The 16,534-nt window shown below is 41.2% G+C and overlaps 1 protein-coding gene across 3 annotated transcripts in view; it reads right to left on the bottom strand.

The window, feature by feature from the left end:
• The window catches only part of LOC144605427 (synaptotagmin-B), a 549,186-nt gene extending 538,077 nt beyond the window's left edge, over positions 1–11,109 (bottom strand). For 2 of the 3 annotated variants that reach the window (XM_078420663.1, XM_078420662.1), the window contains exon 1: positions 10,609–10,644. In XM_078420663.1, the coding sequence (XP_078276789.1) occupies positions 10,609–10,618 (10 nt within the window). In that variant the 5' untranslated portion in view covers positions 10,619–10,644. Of the gene's footprint in view, positions 1–10,608; positions 10,645–10,770 lie in introns of those variants that run through there. The other variant, XM_078420666.1, reaches the window with a different exon arrangement.
• Positions 11,110–16,534: the final 5,425 nt, after the last annotated feature.

Below are 16,534 nucleotides of genomic sequence, written 5' to 3' on the forward strand. Positions count from 1 at the left end.
ACAAGCCCTTCGGCCCACCGAGTCCACAATGACCATCGATCATCCATTCACACTAGGTGTATGTTACCACCACTCTCTCATCCACTCCCTGCACACGCAGGGCAATTTACAGAGGCCAATTAAGCTACAAGCCCGCATGTCTTTGTAATATGGGAGGAAGCTGGAGCACCTACACAGTCACAGGAAGAACGTGAAAACTCCGCGCAGACAGCTTCCGAGTCTTGGGCACTGTGAGGTTGCGGCTCTACCATCTGTTGCCACTGCGTTGCCCTTAAATTGGAGTTCTTTGAAAATTATTGCTGTCAATAATAATTATTTTTCAGGTTCATGTTAGTGTGTGTGTGTGTGTGTGTGTGTGTGTGTGTGTGTGTGTGTGTGTGTGTGTGTGTGTGTGTGTGTGTGTGTGTGTGTGTGTGTGTGTGTGTGTGTGTACAGATGGAATTTGGATTGGTTTATCAGCGACTCTTTTGAGGACAATTGGAATCTGCAGCATCAGTATCAATTGGTTCTTTGGTTCTTAACTTTTAACACTTTCACTTACAAACAAAAGGATGAGAAGGGGATTAATTAAGCATTTGTTTTGATTATGCTGTATCAATAATCAGCAATTAATAAATGAACAAAAACTGAACATTTAAAAGAGAATGCTCTTTCAGATGTACTAAAAATGGAAGTTTAAAATTATTTTATTTTTTAATATTGATTTAGACAATAGACAATAGGTGCAGGAGGAGGCCATTCGGCCCTTCGAGCCAGCACCGCCATTCAATGTGATCATGGCTGATCATTCTCAATTAGTACCCCGTTCCTGCCTTCTCCCTATATGCCCTGACTCCGCTATCCTTAAGAGCTCTAACTAGCTCTCTCTTGAATGCATTCAGAGAATTGGCCTCCACTGCCTTCTGAGACAGAGAATTCCACAGGTTCACAACTCTCTGACTGACATCTCAGTTCTAAATGGCCTACCCCTTATTCGTAAACTGTGGCCCCTTGTTCTGGACTCCCCCAACATTGGGAACATGTTTCCTGCCTCTAACGTGTCCAGCCCCTTAATAATCTTATACGTTTCGATAAGATCTCCTCTCATCCTTCTAAATGCCAGTGTATACAAGCCTAGTCGCTCCAGTCTTTCAACATATGACAGACCCGCCATTCCGGGAATTAACCTAGTAAACCTACGTTGCACGCCCTCAATAGCAAGAATATCCTTCGTCAAATTTGGAGACCAAAACTGCACACAGTACTCCAGGTGCGGTCTCACTAGGGCCCTGTACAACTGCAGAAGGACCTCTTTGCTCCTATACTCAACTCCTCTTGTTATGAAGGCCAACATTCCATTGGCTTTCTTCACTGCCTGCTGTACCTGATTTGAGGGACTCTCAATCAATGATTATGCTATTACATTTATTCCCCAAGAATTCATTTCACATTGGATGCACAAAACCAGATGCTTAAGTATTAGTGGCCATATTTGTAACTAACAGAAAGATTAAATACAAGTTATTTCAGGAGCAAATTTGGTGGCACGGCTGGGAGTGCCACTGCCTGACAGATTAGATTCTGACCTCGGGTGCTGTCTGTGTGGAATTTTGTACATTCTCCCTGTGACAGTGTGGGTTTCCTCCCTGGTTTTCTCCCACATCCTAAAGATACGCTAGTTTGTAGGTTAATCGCTCCAAATGTGGAGGATGAGGAAATGTGATAACGAAGAACTATTGTGAACGGGTGATCAATGGTTAGTATAGATTCAGTAGGCTGAAGAGCCTGTTTCCATGCTGCATTTCTAAACTAAAATTTAATGTGACCGGCAAATATGCTAGAGATCTTCAATAAAATGATGGAGAGGGTGGATAAAGATTGCGTAAAACAACATGTTACATCTAAGTCCTGCTGTGACAAAACATTTAAAAACCCTCTATCTAGAACCATGTTGCTTTTAGAGTAGTGCCCCATTGAGTTGTACTAATTTATCTGCACTAAATAAATTATGGGCGGCACAGTGGCGCAGCAGTAGAATTACTGCCTTTCAGAGTCAGGGACCCGGGTTCAATCCTGACTACGGGTCTCCTTGTGCAGAGTTTGTACGTTCTCCCTGTGACCACGTGGGTTTTCTTTGGTTGCTCCGGTTTCCTCCCACATTCCAAAAATGTGTAGGTTCGTAGGTTAATTTGCTTCAGTAAAAATTGTAAAATTGTCCTTGGTGTGCAGGATAGTGCTAATGTATGGGGTGATTGCTAGTTAGTATGGACTCGGTGGGCCGAAGGGCCAGTTTCCGCGCTGTATCTCTAAAGTCTAAAGTAAAAGTCTAAACAGATTTATAGTACAAATAAATCATTCAAAACAATACCTTGAATACGCTATTTGGCTATTATGACTCGATGAGCCCATAGCACTGAAGTTCAGCATTGTAAGATTCTCCACATCAGGTTACAATTAATATAATAATCTTAAATGAAACGCCAGTGGCAGAAACATCCTTGTTACGTTTCTCTCAGCTGTACAACCCATTACTACGTGCAGCGTTCTGCTGTGACTGTAGCTCCAGAGGGATTACCAGTAGACGTGAGCATATTGGCATCGCAAACAGATCCGCCAGTAGATTTCCATGCAATGTCCACTTTCCTGACCTCTCATCTGAGATGTACTATGCAGAACGCTTGTTAACTCTCACATTAAAATCAGTTTTACAGTGTCATCCATCATTCTCTGAATCAGCCCTTCCACCGGTGCTGGCTGCAATCAGTAGCCAGCATTCGTACTCAAGATGGCATCGTCCTTATCATCAGAGAGTAGCTAAAAGATGACAGAGTCATAGCAGCCATGTTCAATTCTCAGTTATTAAATAACGTGACACAAATTCCCCTTTCCTGAGTAGTATTTTACTCCTCCACATTTTAAATCATAGTTTCATCCTTTGCTACATATTTCAAACACGCTGTCACATAAATCATTACCCACTTCAATAATTAAAATGCATAATAACTTCCGTAAATGTAATCATATTTTCAAACATCCTTAATAAACATTCCATCAACATCATAGCAAGCTGCAGAAAATACTTAAATTATACAACTAACAATTCACTTTCACCACTATTTCCAGCACTCAATCCACAATAATTAATAAATAAATAATAAGAAAGGTCCAGACCCGAAACGTCACCGATGCATTTTATCCAGAGATGCTGCCTGATCCTACTGAGTTATTCCAATAATGAACTATGGGGTGGCACAATGGTGCAATTGGTAGAGCCGCTGTCTCACAGCACCAGAGAATAGACAATAGACAATAGGTGCAGGAGGAGGCCATTCGGCCCTTCGAGCCAGCACCGTCATTCAATGTGATCATGGCTGATCATTCTCAATCAGTACCCCGTTCCTGCCTTCTCCCCATACTCCCTGATTCCGCTATCCTTAAGAGCTCTATCTAGCTCTCTCTTGAATGCATTCAGAGAATTGGCCTCCACTGCCTTCTGAGGCAGAGAATTCCACAGATTCACAACACTCTGACTGAAAAAGTTTTTCCTCATCTCCGTTCTAAATGGCCTACCCCTTATTCTTAAACTGTGGCCCCTGGTTCTGGACTCCCCCAACATTGGGAACATGTTTCCTGCCTCTAACGTGTCCAACCCCTTAATAATCTTATACGTTTCGATAAGATCCCCTCTCATCCTTCTAAATTCCAGTGTATACAAGCCTAGTCGCTCCAGTCTTTGAACATATGACAGTCCCGCCATTCCGGGAATTAACCTAGTAAACCTACGCTGCACGCCCTCAATAGCAAGAACTGGGTACAACCCTAACCTTGAGTGCAGTCTGTGTGGAGTTTGCACGTTCCCTCTGTGACTGCGTGGCTTTCCACTAGGTGCTCCAGTTTCCTCCCACATCCTATAGATGTGTGGGTTTGTAGGTTAATTGGAATCTGTAAACTCATATCATATCATATCATATCATATATATATAGCCGGAAACAGGCCTTTTCGGCCCACCAAGTCCGTGCCGCCCAGCGATCCCCATACATTAACACTATCCTACACCCACTAGGGACAATTTTTACATTTACCCAGCCAATTAACCTACATACCTGTACGTCTTTGGAGTGTGGGAGGAAACCGAAGATCTTGGTGAAAACCCACGCAGGTCACGGGGAGAACGTACAAACTCCTTACAGTGCAGCACCCGTAGTCAGGATCGAACCTGAGTCTCCGGCGCTGCATTCGCTGTAAAGCAGCAACTCTACCGCTGCGCTACCGTGCCGCCCAACTGCTTCTAGTGTGCAGAGAGAGGATGAGAGAGAAAGTGTGATAATATAATGGAACTAATGTGAACGGGTGACCGATGGTTGGCGTAGACTCGATGGGATGAAGGACCTGTTTCTATGCTGTATCTCTAAGCAAAACTAAATTTGGGACGTGTCAATGGAGTGTGAGGATCAAGCAGTCAACAGAAAGAGGGTCAACTAAAATATAAATTGTTGTAAACTGAACTGTGATAAGTTGGCGTAGTTAAAAGAGGGAGGAAATGAATGACATGGCGATCATCAGAGCCATAAATGGTGGGGAATAAGAAGAGATAGTCGACGGAGGAGGCTGAAGGTCAGGTTATTTTACTTGGGCCCACAAGGTGATTGTGGATGGTTGTGGATGAGCTGTGGTGGAATTCAAACGGAGGAACAAAAATGAAAAAAAAATCATTTTCTATTGAGAAACGGCTGAAGAACAGTGAAGTGGGAACATTGATGATACACAAAAGGAAAGAACTGTTGGAATGCAGTGATCGGGGAGTTGTAGAACAGAAAGAGATTGCGGGCATTGGTAGTACGAAGGCCATGGAAGGACAAGAATTTTAAAATCAAGTTTTTGACAGGACAAAATCCAATATGGATTAGTCACAAAATGCCGGAGTAACTCAGCGGGACGGGCAGCATCTCTGGATAGAAGGAATGGGTGACGTTGACCCGGAACATCACCCATTCCTACTATCCAGAGATGCTGCCCGTCCCACTGAGTTACTTCAGCATTTTGTGCCTATCTTCAGTGTAAACCAGCATCTGCAGTTCCTTCCTATGCATCCAATATGGATTGGCAGACATGTGAAGGTTTGGCACGGGAGCTGCATTGATAATGGATGAACAAATTATTAGTTCTGTCAGTAATATTAACATAACATGACAGTAATACTGGTGGTAACATATGTGCCAAAAAGGTAAGGTGACACCAAACAATATGTATAGTTGCATATGGCTCAGACATCCTGGATTGAGAGAAAACATACTTATACAATTTTCTAATGCAAGTCTACCAGCAGGAAGCATTTGAATTATGTTCAGAAGCTGATTGCCAAGAACACATGAGCTTATTTCCAGTTGCAGCAATGATATTGTCAACTTTGTAAGCATTTGGCCTGATGCTGTAAATGTGTAGACTGCATACTCTGTATCAGTCTGTAGACAAAGTCGCAGTGCTGGCAAATTAGTACAACACAGACTCCAAACTTGGATTGTGTTGTCAGAGAAGATTATGTGAACAATTGAACTTTCTCTGACTTTACATCATGCATCTTCAACAGCGAGTTGGGTGGACTTTGCAGCAAGGTTCCCTAAGAGCAGCTCACTGGAGTAGGTCCAACAGCCATGATTGAATGGCGGAGTGGACATGATGGGTCGAATGGCCTAATTCTGCTCCTATAACTTATGAGTTTATGAACATCTGTTTATTTCCTGTGACATGATAGGGCATGATTCCTTGAAAGATAAAAATAATAATTAAAAATTACTTTTGAAAAAATATTTAATACTCATTCATCAATTTAAAAGTAGGAAATTGTCCTTCCATGAATGAAGGCCATTTAGCCCATAAAGAGCTCATTTAGCCCAGAAAGAGCTAATCTATCGATCGCATTCCCCACTTACTTTCCCCACTCTCTCTCACACATGTAAATAACAATTTTCCTGATTCTCTTGCCACCGATCTAACCGAGAGGATACTCCATCGACTAACCTGCTTGTCTTTGGATGCAGGAGAATAAGAGCTGCACCAAAGGAAAATCCATTCTCCATCCTATTTTAACCTTGCATGTATGGTGCAATCTTCAGTTCACAGCTTGAATCATGTTTTAAAAAGTTAATTAAAATAAGCTTCCCTGTTTCATTTCCAGCCAGTTTGATATCACAACAACTAATACATGCAAGGAATCTCTTTGAACATTAGAAAAGGGAAAGTTCTTGGCACAAAGGTTATTAACTTGTTGTGAGTAATTTGTTTTCTGGTCGGCAGCACAAACCATCACTTTGACATTGACGACATTTCTAAACCCACTCACTTTAAAATCTCATCTCTCACTTGGGCGTAGTTAACTTGGTCTTCCAATGATTATAAGGAAGAAGGTGTTCATGTTATCCCTTCATTATCACCTCTTCCACAGCAAACAATGGACCATTGTGAGCTCCACCTCTCTACGGTCATCGGTGTTGACTCATTTTTTTAGATTTTAGAGATACAGCGCAGAAACAGGCCCTTCGGCCCACCGGGTCCGCGCCGCCCAGCGATCCCCGCACACTAACACTATCCTTCACCCACTAGGATGAATTTTTACATTTGCCCAGCCAATTAACCTACATACTTGTACGTCTTTGGAGTGTGGGAGGAAACCGAAGATCTCGGAGAAAACCCACGCAGGTGACGGGGAGAACGTACAAACTCCGTACAGATGGCGCCCGTAGTCAGGATCGAACCCGAGTCTCCGGCGCTGCACTCGCTGTAAGGCAGCAACTCTACCGCTGTGCCACCGTGCCGCCCACTGATTCATACCTCTAGTTTCTATATCCCCTGACTCTCAGTCTGAGGAAGGGGCACTGGGTGGTGCAGCGGTAGAGTTGCTGCCTTACAGTGCTAGAGAGCTGGGTTTGATCCTGACTACTGGTGCTGTTTGTACGGAGATTTTACGTTCTCCCTGGGTTTTCCCTGGATGCTCTGCTTTCCTCCCACATTTCAAGACGTACAGGTTTGTAGGTTAATTGGCTTTGATAAAAGTTGTAAATTGGCTGAAGTGTGTAGGATAGTGCGAGCATACAAGGATCACTGGTCGGCACAGATTTGGTAAGCCAAAGGGCCTGTTTCCACGCTGTATCTCCAAACTAAACTAAACTAAGGTGTTTTGACCCGAAAAGTCACCTATTCCTTTTCTCCAGAGGTGCTGTCTGACCCGCTGTGTTACTGCAGCTTTTTGTGTCGATCTTAGACGTAAATCAGCAACTGCAGTTCCTTCCTACAAAGGTATGCATGTGTAATGGATAAGAACAAAAGTACTCCTTATGATTTCTAATGTTGTTGTAGATCATTGTTGTTGGTCATTGGAAATTTGCACCAATGGACCAATTGCCTGTATTTAATTTGCCAGCACACTGAATGGAATTATAGATGGCTGGATGGGTAGGAAGGAACTGCAGATGCTGGTTCATACCAAAGATAGACACAAAAAGCTGGAGTAACTCAGTGGGTCAGCCAGCATCTCTGGAGAAAAAGAATAGGTGACATTTTGGATTGAGACCTTTCTTCAGACTGAGTCAGGGGAAAGGGAAATGACAGATAGAGAAGGTACACAGAACAAATGGGTGAAAGGTATGCAAAAACCATGATCAAGGAAAGGTGGATTCCACAATGGTCCAAGGTTGGCTGTGGGCTAGGTGATAATGAATTATACAGATAGTGAAACTCAACTGGATGACAGTGAAACTAGTACGATGACTAGGGAAGGGAGGGACACACAGAGAGAGAGCGAGAGAGAGAGAGGGGATGCAAAGGTTACCTGTAGTTAGATAAATCACTATTCATACTGCTGGGTTGTAGGCTGCCCAAGCAAAATATGAGGTGCTGTTCCTCCAATTTGCATTTGGCCTCACTCTGACAATGGGAGGAGGCCCGGGACAGAAAGGTCAATATGGCAATGAGAAGTGTTTGGCCACCGGGAGATCGCGTAGGCCAAGGCTGGACTGCCTATGGGGTTACAATCACCTGCCGTTCATGCAAAGAGATGCATTTCATTATCATCCTGGATATGATAACATACATAATGTGAAATTTAAGTTTAGGGTGCAAGGTGAGGAAGAACAATTGACACACTCTGGAAGCAGCAACTCCAGATGCACTTGCTACAAAGTGCATTTGAGTCTTGCAATTCAATTCAAATCAAAACTTGGATCAGCACTCAGCCAGTATTTTGTGTCCACTGCCTGTTCATTTACACATGTAGTCACCATACTGTGCAAGATGGCACTTAAAATGTGGGACTCGTGCTATGGATGCCGTGCGGTCTACTATCTTACACTCTTAGTATGAGTGTGCCTAATGTATGGCAGGATTATCACTAAACTCTATGCAAAAATAAAATAATTTCACTCTACTGAGGTACACGTGACAATATAGTACCATGGAATTATTGCACCATTCTGTGGATGAGGACATCCTATCAGTTCCTCCATTGCCCAGTCCTTGAGCTTTTAACTGCAGCTAATATTTATATGATTGCGTTCAAATTTGGAACCAAACGAATATTGGCAAAGAGTTCTGTCAAGTCATAGCTAAAATTCACGCCAGTTTGGAGAAACTCAGGGTGGGACCCATCAATGGAATTGAGCCAAGGATGAATCAGTGGTGTGTTCATTGCATTACACGGCATTCTTTGACCACTCTATAATCAGTGCACCGTAAACATTTCACCTCTCTAGTGAGCATATTAGGCCTTAACAATAGTAATGAATTTTTTCAAGCTAACATTTTGCTGCGAAACTACATATTTCTTCTCCAATTCTGATAGAGTCAAGAGGAAAATGCATTCATTCATGGTTCAATGCGTGCAGCTGTACCATAAACAGAGTGAAAATCATTTCTTAATGAAAGGGCACAAAGTGCTGGAGTAATTTAGTGAGTCAGGCAGCATCTCCGGAGAACTTGGACAGTGGACATTTCATGGCAGGACACTCCCTTTGTGTGGATGCTGCCTGACCCGCTGAGTTACTCCAGCACTTTTATGTGAACCAGCATCTGCAGGTTTCTCATTTTTTAAGGAGTTTCCTTTGGTCAAAGTTTGGAATGTGTAAAGTCAGGTTCCACTCAGAACTATTATCGATCAGAGTTTGGAAACACAACTCTTTACTCTTACTAACGAAGGGAGAGAAATATTAAAGTGACAGTAGATGACAGTGATTTATTAGCAATGCACAGGCTGACTGTGCCAAAAGGGCCACAGTATTTTCATGCTAATTTCTTTTTAAAATGATCTCTGACAAAATCACCATCAAAATATTGCAACCCTTAATTCAATTAAGGCATGTCAGATGTAATATTAAGATGGTAGTCTTCATCTAGTTTATGTTCCATTAACTTATTTTGTTCCTAAATAATTACCTTCATTGAAGGAACATATTGCAGAAACGATTGACCTCAACTAACTTTACTCATTAATCTCGTTGATGACATGGTTCAGATCACACTGTGCTTAAATTAAGCCTCGTACACAGTATTAAAAGTACATCTGGCATGAAATGAGCTTCACTGCAAAATCTGAATTAACTAAATCACAACCAATTCAATTATAATTGAGTCCAAGTAATTCCAAAAATGCTGGAAAAGGTAAATATGGATTATGAATTCATGGAGATCGACTCATTATTGTGAACAGCAAAGAAATCAAGGAGTTCAGAGCAAGCAATATGATGGTTTAATAGAAAATAGGTGAAATCTATGCTTCAAACACCAGAGTTCTGCATCCCCGTAACTATACAATTTCACCTCATGTTCCAATGCTGGATCTGTGATTCACTGTTAAACCTCTTACAGTATTTGATTTTACCTCTGGTTCTACACCAATTCCACTTTGCTAAATTTGCAAAATTTGCTAACCAGCTTCTGTTCTGATTACGATCTACTCTCACATTATGCACAAATAAATTTTAACGATGCTTCAACTCTTGAAAGAGATCCCCTATTTTATTGAAAAATCCCAAAATCTTGAAAATTGTTTTTAAAAAGTCTATTGAAAACGAGTTCGCCTTCAGGATTGTAAATGACTTCTTTGAGTTTTTCTGCATTCTTACCCCTCATATTCCACAGTTATATCACAAGGGTAAGGAAAAAGTAACAATCAAATAGTTAACTTTTCATTCACTTAATATACTGACAATATAACAATCATTGGAATTAAGGTCATTTATTTATTAAAAACAATCACATTGTTGTTTTGCACAGCATAGCTCTGAGCTCAATTTCAATATAACAGAACAATGCAGTTAAGAATCTGCAAATTTCATTGAAACCCATTTGTAATATTGAGGTGGTACATTTTATTCAATAGCAGGTAACTGTCTGCTTTGTAAAACTGAGAAAAAAAGTAATGCAAATGCGGGCTGTGCAGATTCATCACTCCTGATATACTAAACCTATTTAAAAAATGAGGCACAAATTATCTACAGCGTTAGATGTGTCTATTATCAGGATTCTACATGTTAGGATAAATACTACAGTACAATTGCATATCCTCTTTCAAACATTGTAGTATGGTTTCTCATGTAAGTCATTCATCCCACTTCATTACAAAGGCTTCAAACTCTTACCAAATTGCATTCCACACAGAATTGAGGAGGGCTGCAGGTTTATATAATACTAGGAATCCTTTGGCTGCAGTGCAGTGCGGGCTAAAACGGCAGCAGCCTAAAAATGATGCATGCATTTGGGAGAAGTACTTTCAATCATCTCTGACAGCAAAACAGCCTTACCTTTGCCTGTGCTGCTTCCGGACAAGTTCTCATCAAAACGGGGTCTTCGGGACACTCTCGCAGACAGAGTGGGGGGAAGGAAAACTGGTTCCTAGAGACTTAAGATAACTTTACTTTTTTTTAAATAAAATGAAAACGGACTCACAATACAAGAGGAGGAAACGTCAAGAGAGAGAGAGAGAGAGAGAGAGAGAGGGGGGGAGAGGGAAGGAGAGAAGTGGTGAACTGTTTAGGTCAGCATCATAGTAAAAGCACTGCAGCTTCCCAGCAATCCCTCTAGTGATACATTGCTGTGTTTCACAGCACTCCCAGCTCATTGGCTGCTGTGTTGGTTGGGTAATGCAGAGTCTCGGCAATAATTGGGGATGGTCCCTTTGTGATGCACTCTCCACCTCTGCATCAAGTACTGCTGGATCAGCACAATGAGAGAATATCAAAAATGCAACTGAACTAGCTGGCAGCTGACTCCAGCACCAACCAGCACACTGTATGAGGGGGGCTCATGCCGTTTCAGCGGCAATCTTGCGTGCGTGAATGATTCAGCAAAGGCAGGACTCGCAGAATTGATCAATAGATAATGCAATTTAAAAAGAAGAAGTATCCCAATGTGCAAAACAGAAAACGAGGAAACGATCCTGGATCTTATCAACCTTGCAAAGTGCATTATTAATTGTTTTTTAAAAAAAAGGTAGTTTTAGCTATAGGTTTACCCTGCACAGATGCTGATTAAATAAGGTAAAGAAGGTAAACATGTCATTATCAGACAAGATGAGTGGATGAATAAATGGCATTTTTTTCATTTAGTGTGCATTTTTTCCGACCATATTGTGGGTTTAAGGTATTCATTTTTATTCAACACGCCAACCGTGTTTTACTGCCAGTCCAAGAAAGAAAACGCAACTTAACTGATCAACGCTTGGTCGATGTTGTTAATGTGCATCACCTTTTCGAAGACAGCTCACGTTCTATATTGTAATGCATTAATGCCCAGAGAAAGTGGGACATAAGTGATGAGTGCGAACCAACTCCTGATTTTATGTGAAACAGTCCAGATTGTACTCGTCAGTAATGACACTGACGGACATCCATAAAATAATTAGCTCCATTATCCGAGGTAAATATTGCACCGCATGCAAAGAAGGCTAAGTCACTGTGGATCCATCTTTCACTATCAGACCAAATGGACCAGACTACTACATTCCTGGAGGAATCCAAAGATCCCATGGACCATGAAATTGCTGTCTCGCTAATTGCAAATTAATTAAATCTGCTAAATGTTGCAAATTTAATGCACATATATTGGTTCCAATTAAAGTTAAGACTACTCTTCCAGAAAGAAAGGGGGATTGCCTTTCTCAAAAAATGAATACACTGTGATATTTAGAAGGAATTTTTTGTTGTTGTTAAATTGCGTATTTCCAAGTCTGATTAGCAAGTTAGCCATTGCAAGAAGTATCAAAGTGTTAAAATGCTAATCGTAAACCTCGAGAAAGAAATCCACATCGGTTCTGATACCAATGAGCTCCCTGTGATTGTAAATGTTCCTCAAAATATAAAGTTACTTGAGCACAAGGACATAGGCTGTTAATGAACGAGGTAGAAACAAGGAACTGTAGAAGCTGCTTTACAAAAAAAAGACGCAAAGTGTTGGAGTAACTCAGCGAGTCAGGCAGCATCCCTGGAGGACATGGACTGGTGACGTTGTGGGTCTGGAAGAGAGGAGGGGCAGGCTAAAACCTGGCAGATGAAAGGTGAATACAGGTGAAGGGGGGGGTTTTGATAGGCAAATGATGAGACAAAGGCCCGAGATGAAAAGACAGAAAGTGTGAGACAAAAGGATCAGAGAGTTGCGAAGTTTGAAGTTAGTGGAAGGAATGTAGGTGAAAGGGGTGAGGGAGGGGAGGGGAAACCTGCGAGTCAAAGTGGGGTACAGGGGAGGGATGGGGAGGTTGGATGGGGGAATAAGGGGGGTGGGCCTGTAGTTACCGAAAATTGGTGAATTCAATGTTCATACCATTAGGTTGTAAACTACCCAAGAGCAATATGAGGTGCTGTTCCTCCAGTTTACACGTGGAGTAACCTCAGGAAAAAGAAAAGCAAAAACCCTACAGATGTTGAAAATCGGTTGTGACTTTCATCGAGAATGGATTGTTCAGGGTCAGAGAAAGCTAGGTTGAAAGCAATCATGCAGATCGAATGAAAAGTAATTGCTCGAAAGATTAACCATTTATGTCCAGCATTGCTATAGGATCACCTGATTATTCTTATACTTAAAAGCTTGTTTGGATTTCTAAAATTCTGTGCATAATCTCTGGTATCACAGTAACTGAAAAGAAATAACTGCAGATGTTGGTAATCCGAAATAAAAACGGGAAATGGTGGAACATTCAAGACGTCAGGCAGCGCCTTCAGGGAAGTGGAGAGGTTCATTGAAATGAACATATATTTCTCTATATTTCTGAAGAAGGGTCTCGACCCGAAACGTCACTCATTCCTTCTCTCCAGAGATGCTGCCTGACCCGCTGAGTTACTCCAGCATTTTGTGTCTACCTTCGATTTAAACCAGCATCTGCAGTTTTCTTTCCTACACTTTCTCTTTCAGATGCTGCCTGATCTGCTATTTATTTTCAGCATTTACTCTTTTTATTTCCATATTCATAGGATTGTTACAATGGTCTTAAATTTCAAATTTTTAAGCACCACTTATGCATTCTTGGGATTTCAGCACAACACATACATCTGGATGAAACATTAATTGCCGTTCTTTATATTGTGACTTAATTCAACGTAAAAAGGGTTTGTAGAACATGGAACATACTGTATAAGAGCACAGCACTAGAACAGGCCCTTCGGTCCATCATGCCAAATCTTATCAACCTGCACATAAACCATATCCCTCTGTTCCCTGCCTATCCATATGAACATCCAAAAGTCTCTTAAATACCACTATCACAACTGCTTCAACCACCAATTTATTCAGAATTTTAAAATATATACAAATATATATATATATTATATATATATATTTGTATATATTTTAAAATTCTGAATGAGCTTTCTAGCACTGTTCTATATATATAGAACAGTGCTAGAAAGCTCTTCTGACATTCTATGCGTTTATACATTCATTGGTGTTATATTCGGTAGTGTTCACAAACTACCCCTGTACCAAGCACCCTTGCCACTTGTGTGGTTCCCTGGAGTGAAATCCATTCCCTTGTTTGAGGGGCAACATCATCGGATCCTGCCGCTCAATGTCCAACAGCGGAAGGACCCTAGACTGTGGTCCTCCTCCACAGAGCCTTAGCGTTGGCTGCACCAAGCTTCAGCGCAGGCCATGTCGAGGGTTTGCTTGTGAAACACATTTACTTCACCAATTATTTTCCTAAATTGATGCTAAACCTTTAAACACACACATTTACTGGAAAGATCATCAAATAATACATTTTGTGACATATATTGAAATATAATTTGACAATAATCTAGCTCTTTTATTTAAGAATAAGGCTTGTTCAGATTTTATTTTCCACAACCTTTTAGTTTCCTTATACATGGAAATGCATTGTGGGCAATTACATTCTAGCACTGGAAAAGGCTAACTATTGTTTGTAAAGAGTAAATATGTAGCTGATAATCATCTTTATGTACAACTAGTTTAGTTTAGTTTAGTTTGCTATATGTACCAAGGTACAGTGAAAGGCTATTTGTTCCATGCAAATCAGTCAGCGGAAAGATTATACATGATTGCAATTGAACCATTCACAGTGTACAGATACATGATAAAGGGAATAACATTTACTGCAAGATAAAGTCCAGTGACGTCGGGTGAAGGATAGTCCGGGGGTCCTCAATGAGGTAGACGGTAGCTCAGGATTGTTGATAGGATGGTTCAGTTGCCTGATAACAGCTGGGAAGAAACTGTCTCTGAATCTGGAGATGTGCATTTTCACAATTCTTTGCACTGTGTCTTTTCATTGACTGGTTAGCACGCAATAAAAGCTTTTCACTGTAACTCGTTCCACATGACATTAAATTAACCTAAACTTAAAATACAAAGCTTTTGACCAGTTGCCGAGTCGATTTAATTGTCATGACAGTTTGCAGTGTAGGTTCAAGATGGAAATGATGCAGCACTTCTCTGCAGGAGATCTTCGAATGATGAAGGCTATGGGTCCAATCATCCCCACCAAGATGCAGCAAGTAAAGACACCTGGGCAGGCACATGGAGAGGAAAGGTTTAGAAGGGTATGGGCCACGTGCGGGTAAACTACACAGGCCCACGGCATGTGTAGCTAGGATGGGACATCTTGGTCGGCATGGATGATTTGGGCCAAAGACTCTATGACTATAAAAAATGGGTTTAAAAAGAAAGAATGAAAAATGACTTAACAATAATTAAAGCTAATCACAAAATTGGAAGGATACTTAGCCATGTATTGACTGGTCTTAACTTTCTGGGGTGCATTCACATTTTCCTTCTGTCAAAAACATGCCAGCTTCATGTAGCACGTTGTATTTGAGTGCAAAGCCAGCGAGCTGCAACCATATCTTCACAAAGTCAATGGAGTACATAGAAACATAGAAACATAGAAAATAGGTGCAGGAGTAGGCCATTCGGCCCTTTGAGCCTGCACCGCCATTCAATATGATCATGGCTGATCATCCAACTCAGTATCCTGTACCTGCCTTCTCTCCATACCCCCTAATCCCTTTAGCCACAAGGGCCACATCTAACTCCATCTTAAATATAGCCAATGAACTGGCCTCAACTACCTTCTGTGGCAGAGAATTCCACAGATTCACCACTCTCTGTGTGAAAAAAAACGTTCTCATCTCGGTCCTAAAAGACTTCCCCCTTATCCTTAAACTGTGACCCCTTGTTCTGGACTTCCCCAACATCGGGAACAATCTTCCTGCATCTAGCCTGTCCAACCCCTTAAGAATTTTGTAAGTTTCTATAAGATCCCCCCTCAATCTTCTAAATTCCAGCGAGTACAAGCCGAGTCTATCCAGTCTTTCTTCATATAAAAGTCCTGCCATCCCAGGAATCAATCTGGAGGGCAAGGTTTGGAGAGCTATGGGCCGAATGCAGACAAATGGGACTAGCCCAGAATGCCAACGTGGTCGACATAGACTAGATGGGCCAAAGGGCCTGGTTCCTTCCTGTGTAGCTCTATCACTCTAAGAGTAGTACATCTTCTATAACTTCTCGGTTTACTTGTGAAGCTCCATTTCTGAATCTAATTTTGCTGTGATACTTGCGCATCAATAAAGATGACCATCTTTGGACATAGTTTGTATGGAAAATCAATCTTGGGCCATTATTTTGTTATTAATTTGCATTTGATCTAGCAAATATATTACGTTTACATTTTCATTATTTAACTTGATGAGCAATTTTGTTTCCATATCAGAATCCCTACTAAATATATTACAACCTACTGACTTATTTTCAGACAGGTTATTGAAGGAAAAGTCCTGAATAAAAACATAAGAAATATTATACTTCTGCATACTGTTTTTTTTTTTACAACGTCAGAAAGTTACAAGGCACATTACAGCAAATGAAACACATTTGTTGAATAATGATCTTAATGAAGGTGATATAACTACACAATTGCATGTTAACTATACAGTACGTGTTTGGAGGTGATGTAATTTAAGGGATCAATGACAACTAGCCATCTGGGAACAATCCTAGCCAGAGAATTACAGAGACATAGAGTCATAAATCACGGGAGCAGGCCCTTCAGACCAACTTATC

Source organism: Rhinoraja longicauda, chromosome 24 (genome assembly GCF_053455715.1).
Source record: "Rhinoraja longicauda isolate Sanriku21f chromosome 24, sRhiLon1.1, whole genome shotgun sequence".
Classification (NCBI taxonomy): domain Eukaryota; kingdom Metazoa; phylum Chordata; class Chondrichthyes; order Rajiformes; family Arhynchobatidae; genus Rhinoraja; species Rhinoraja longicauda.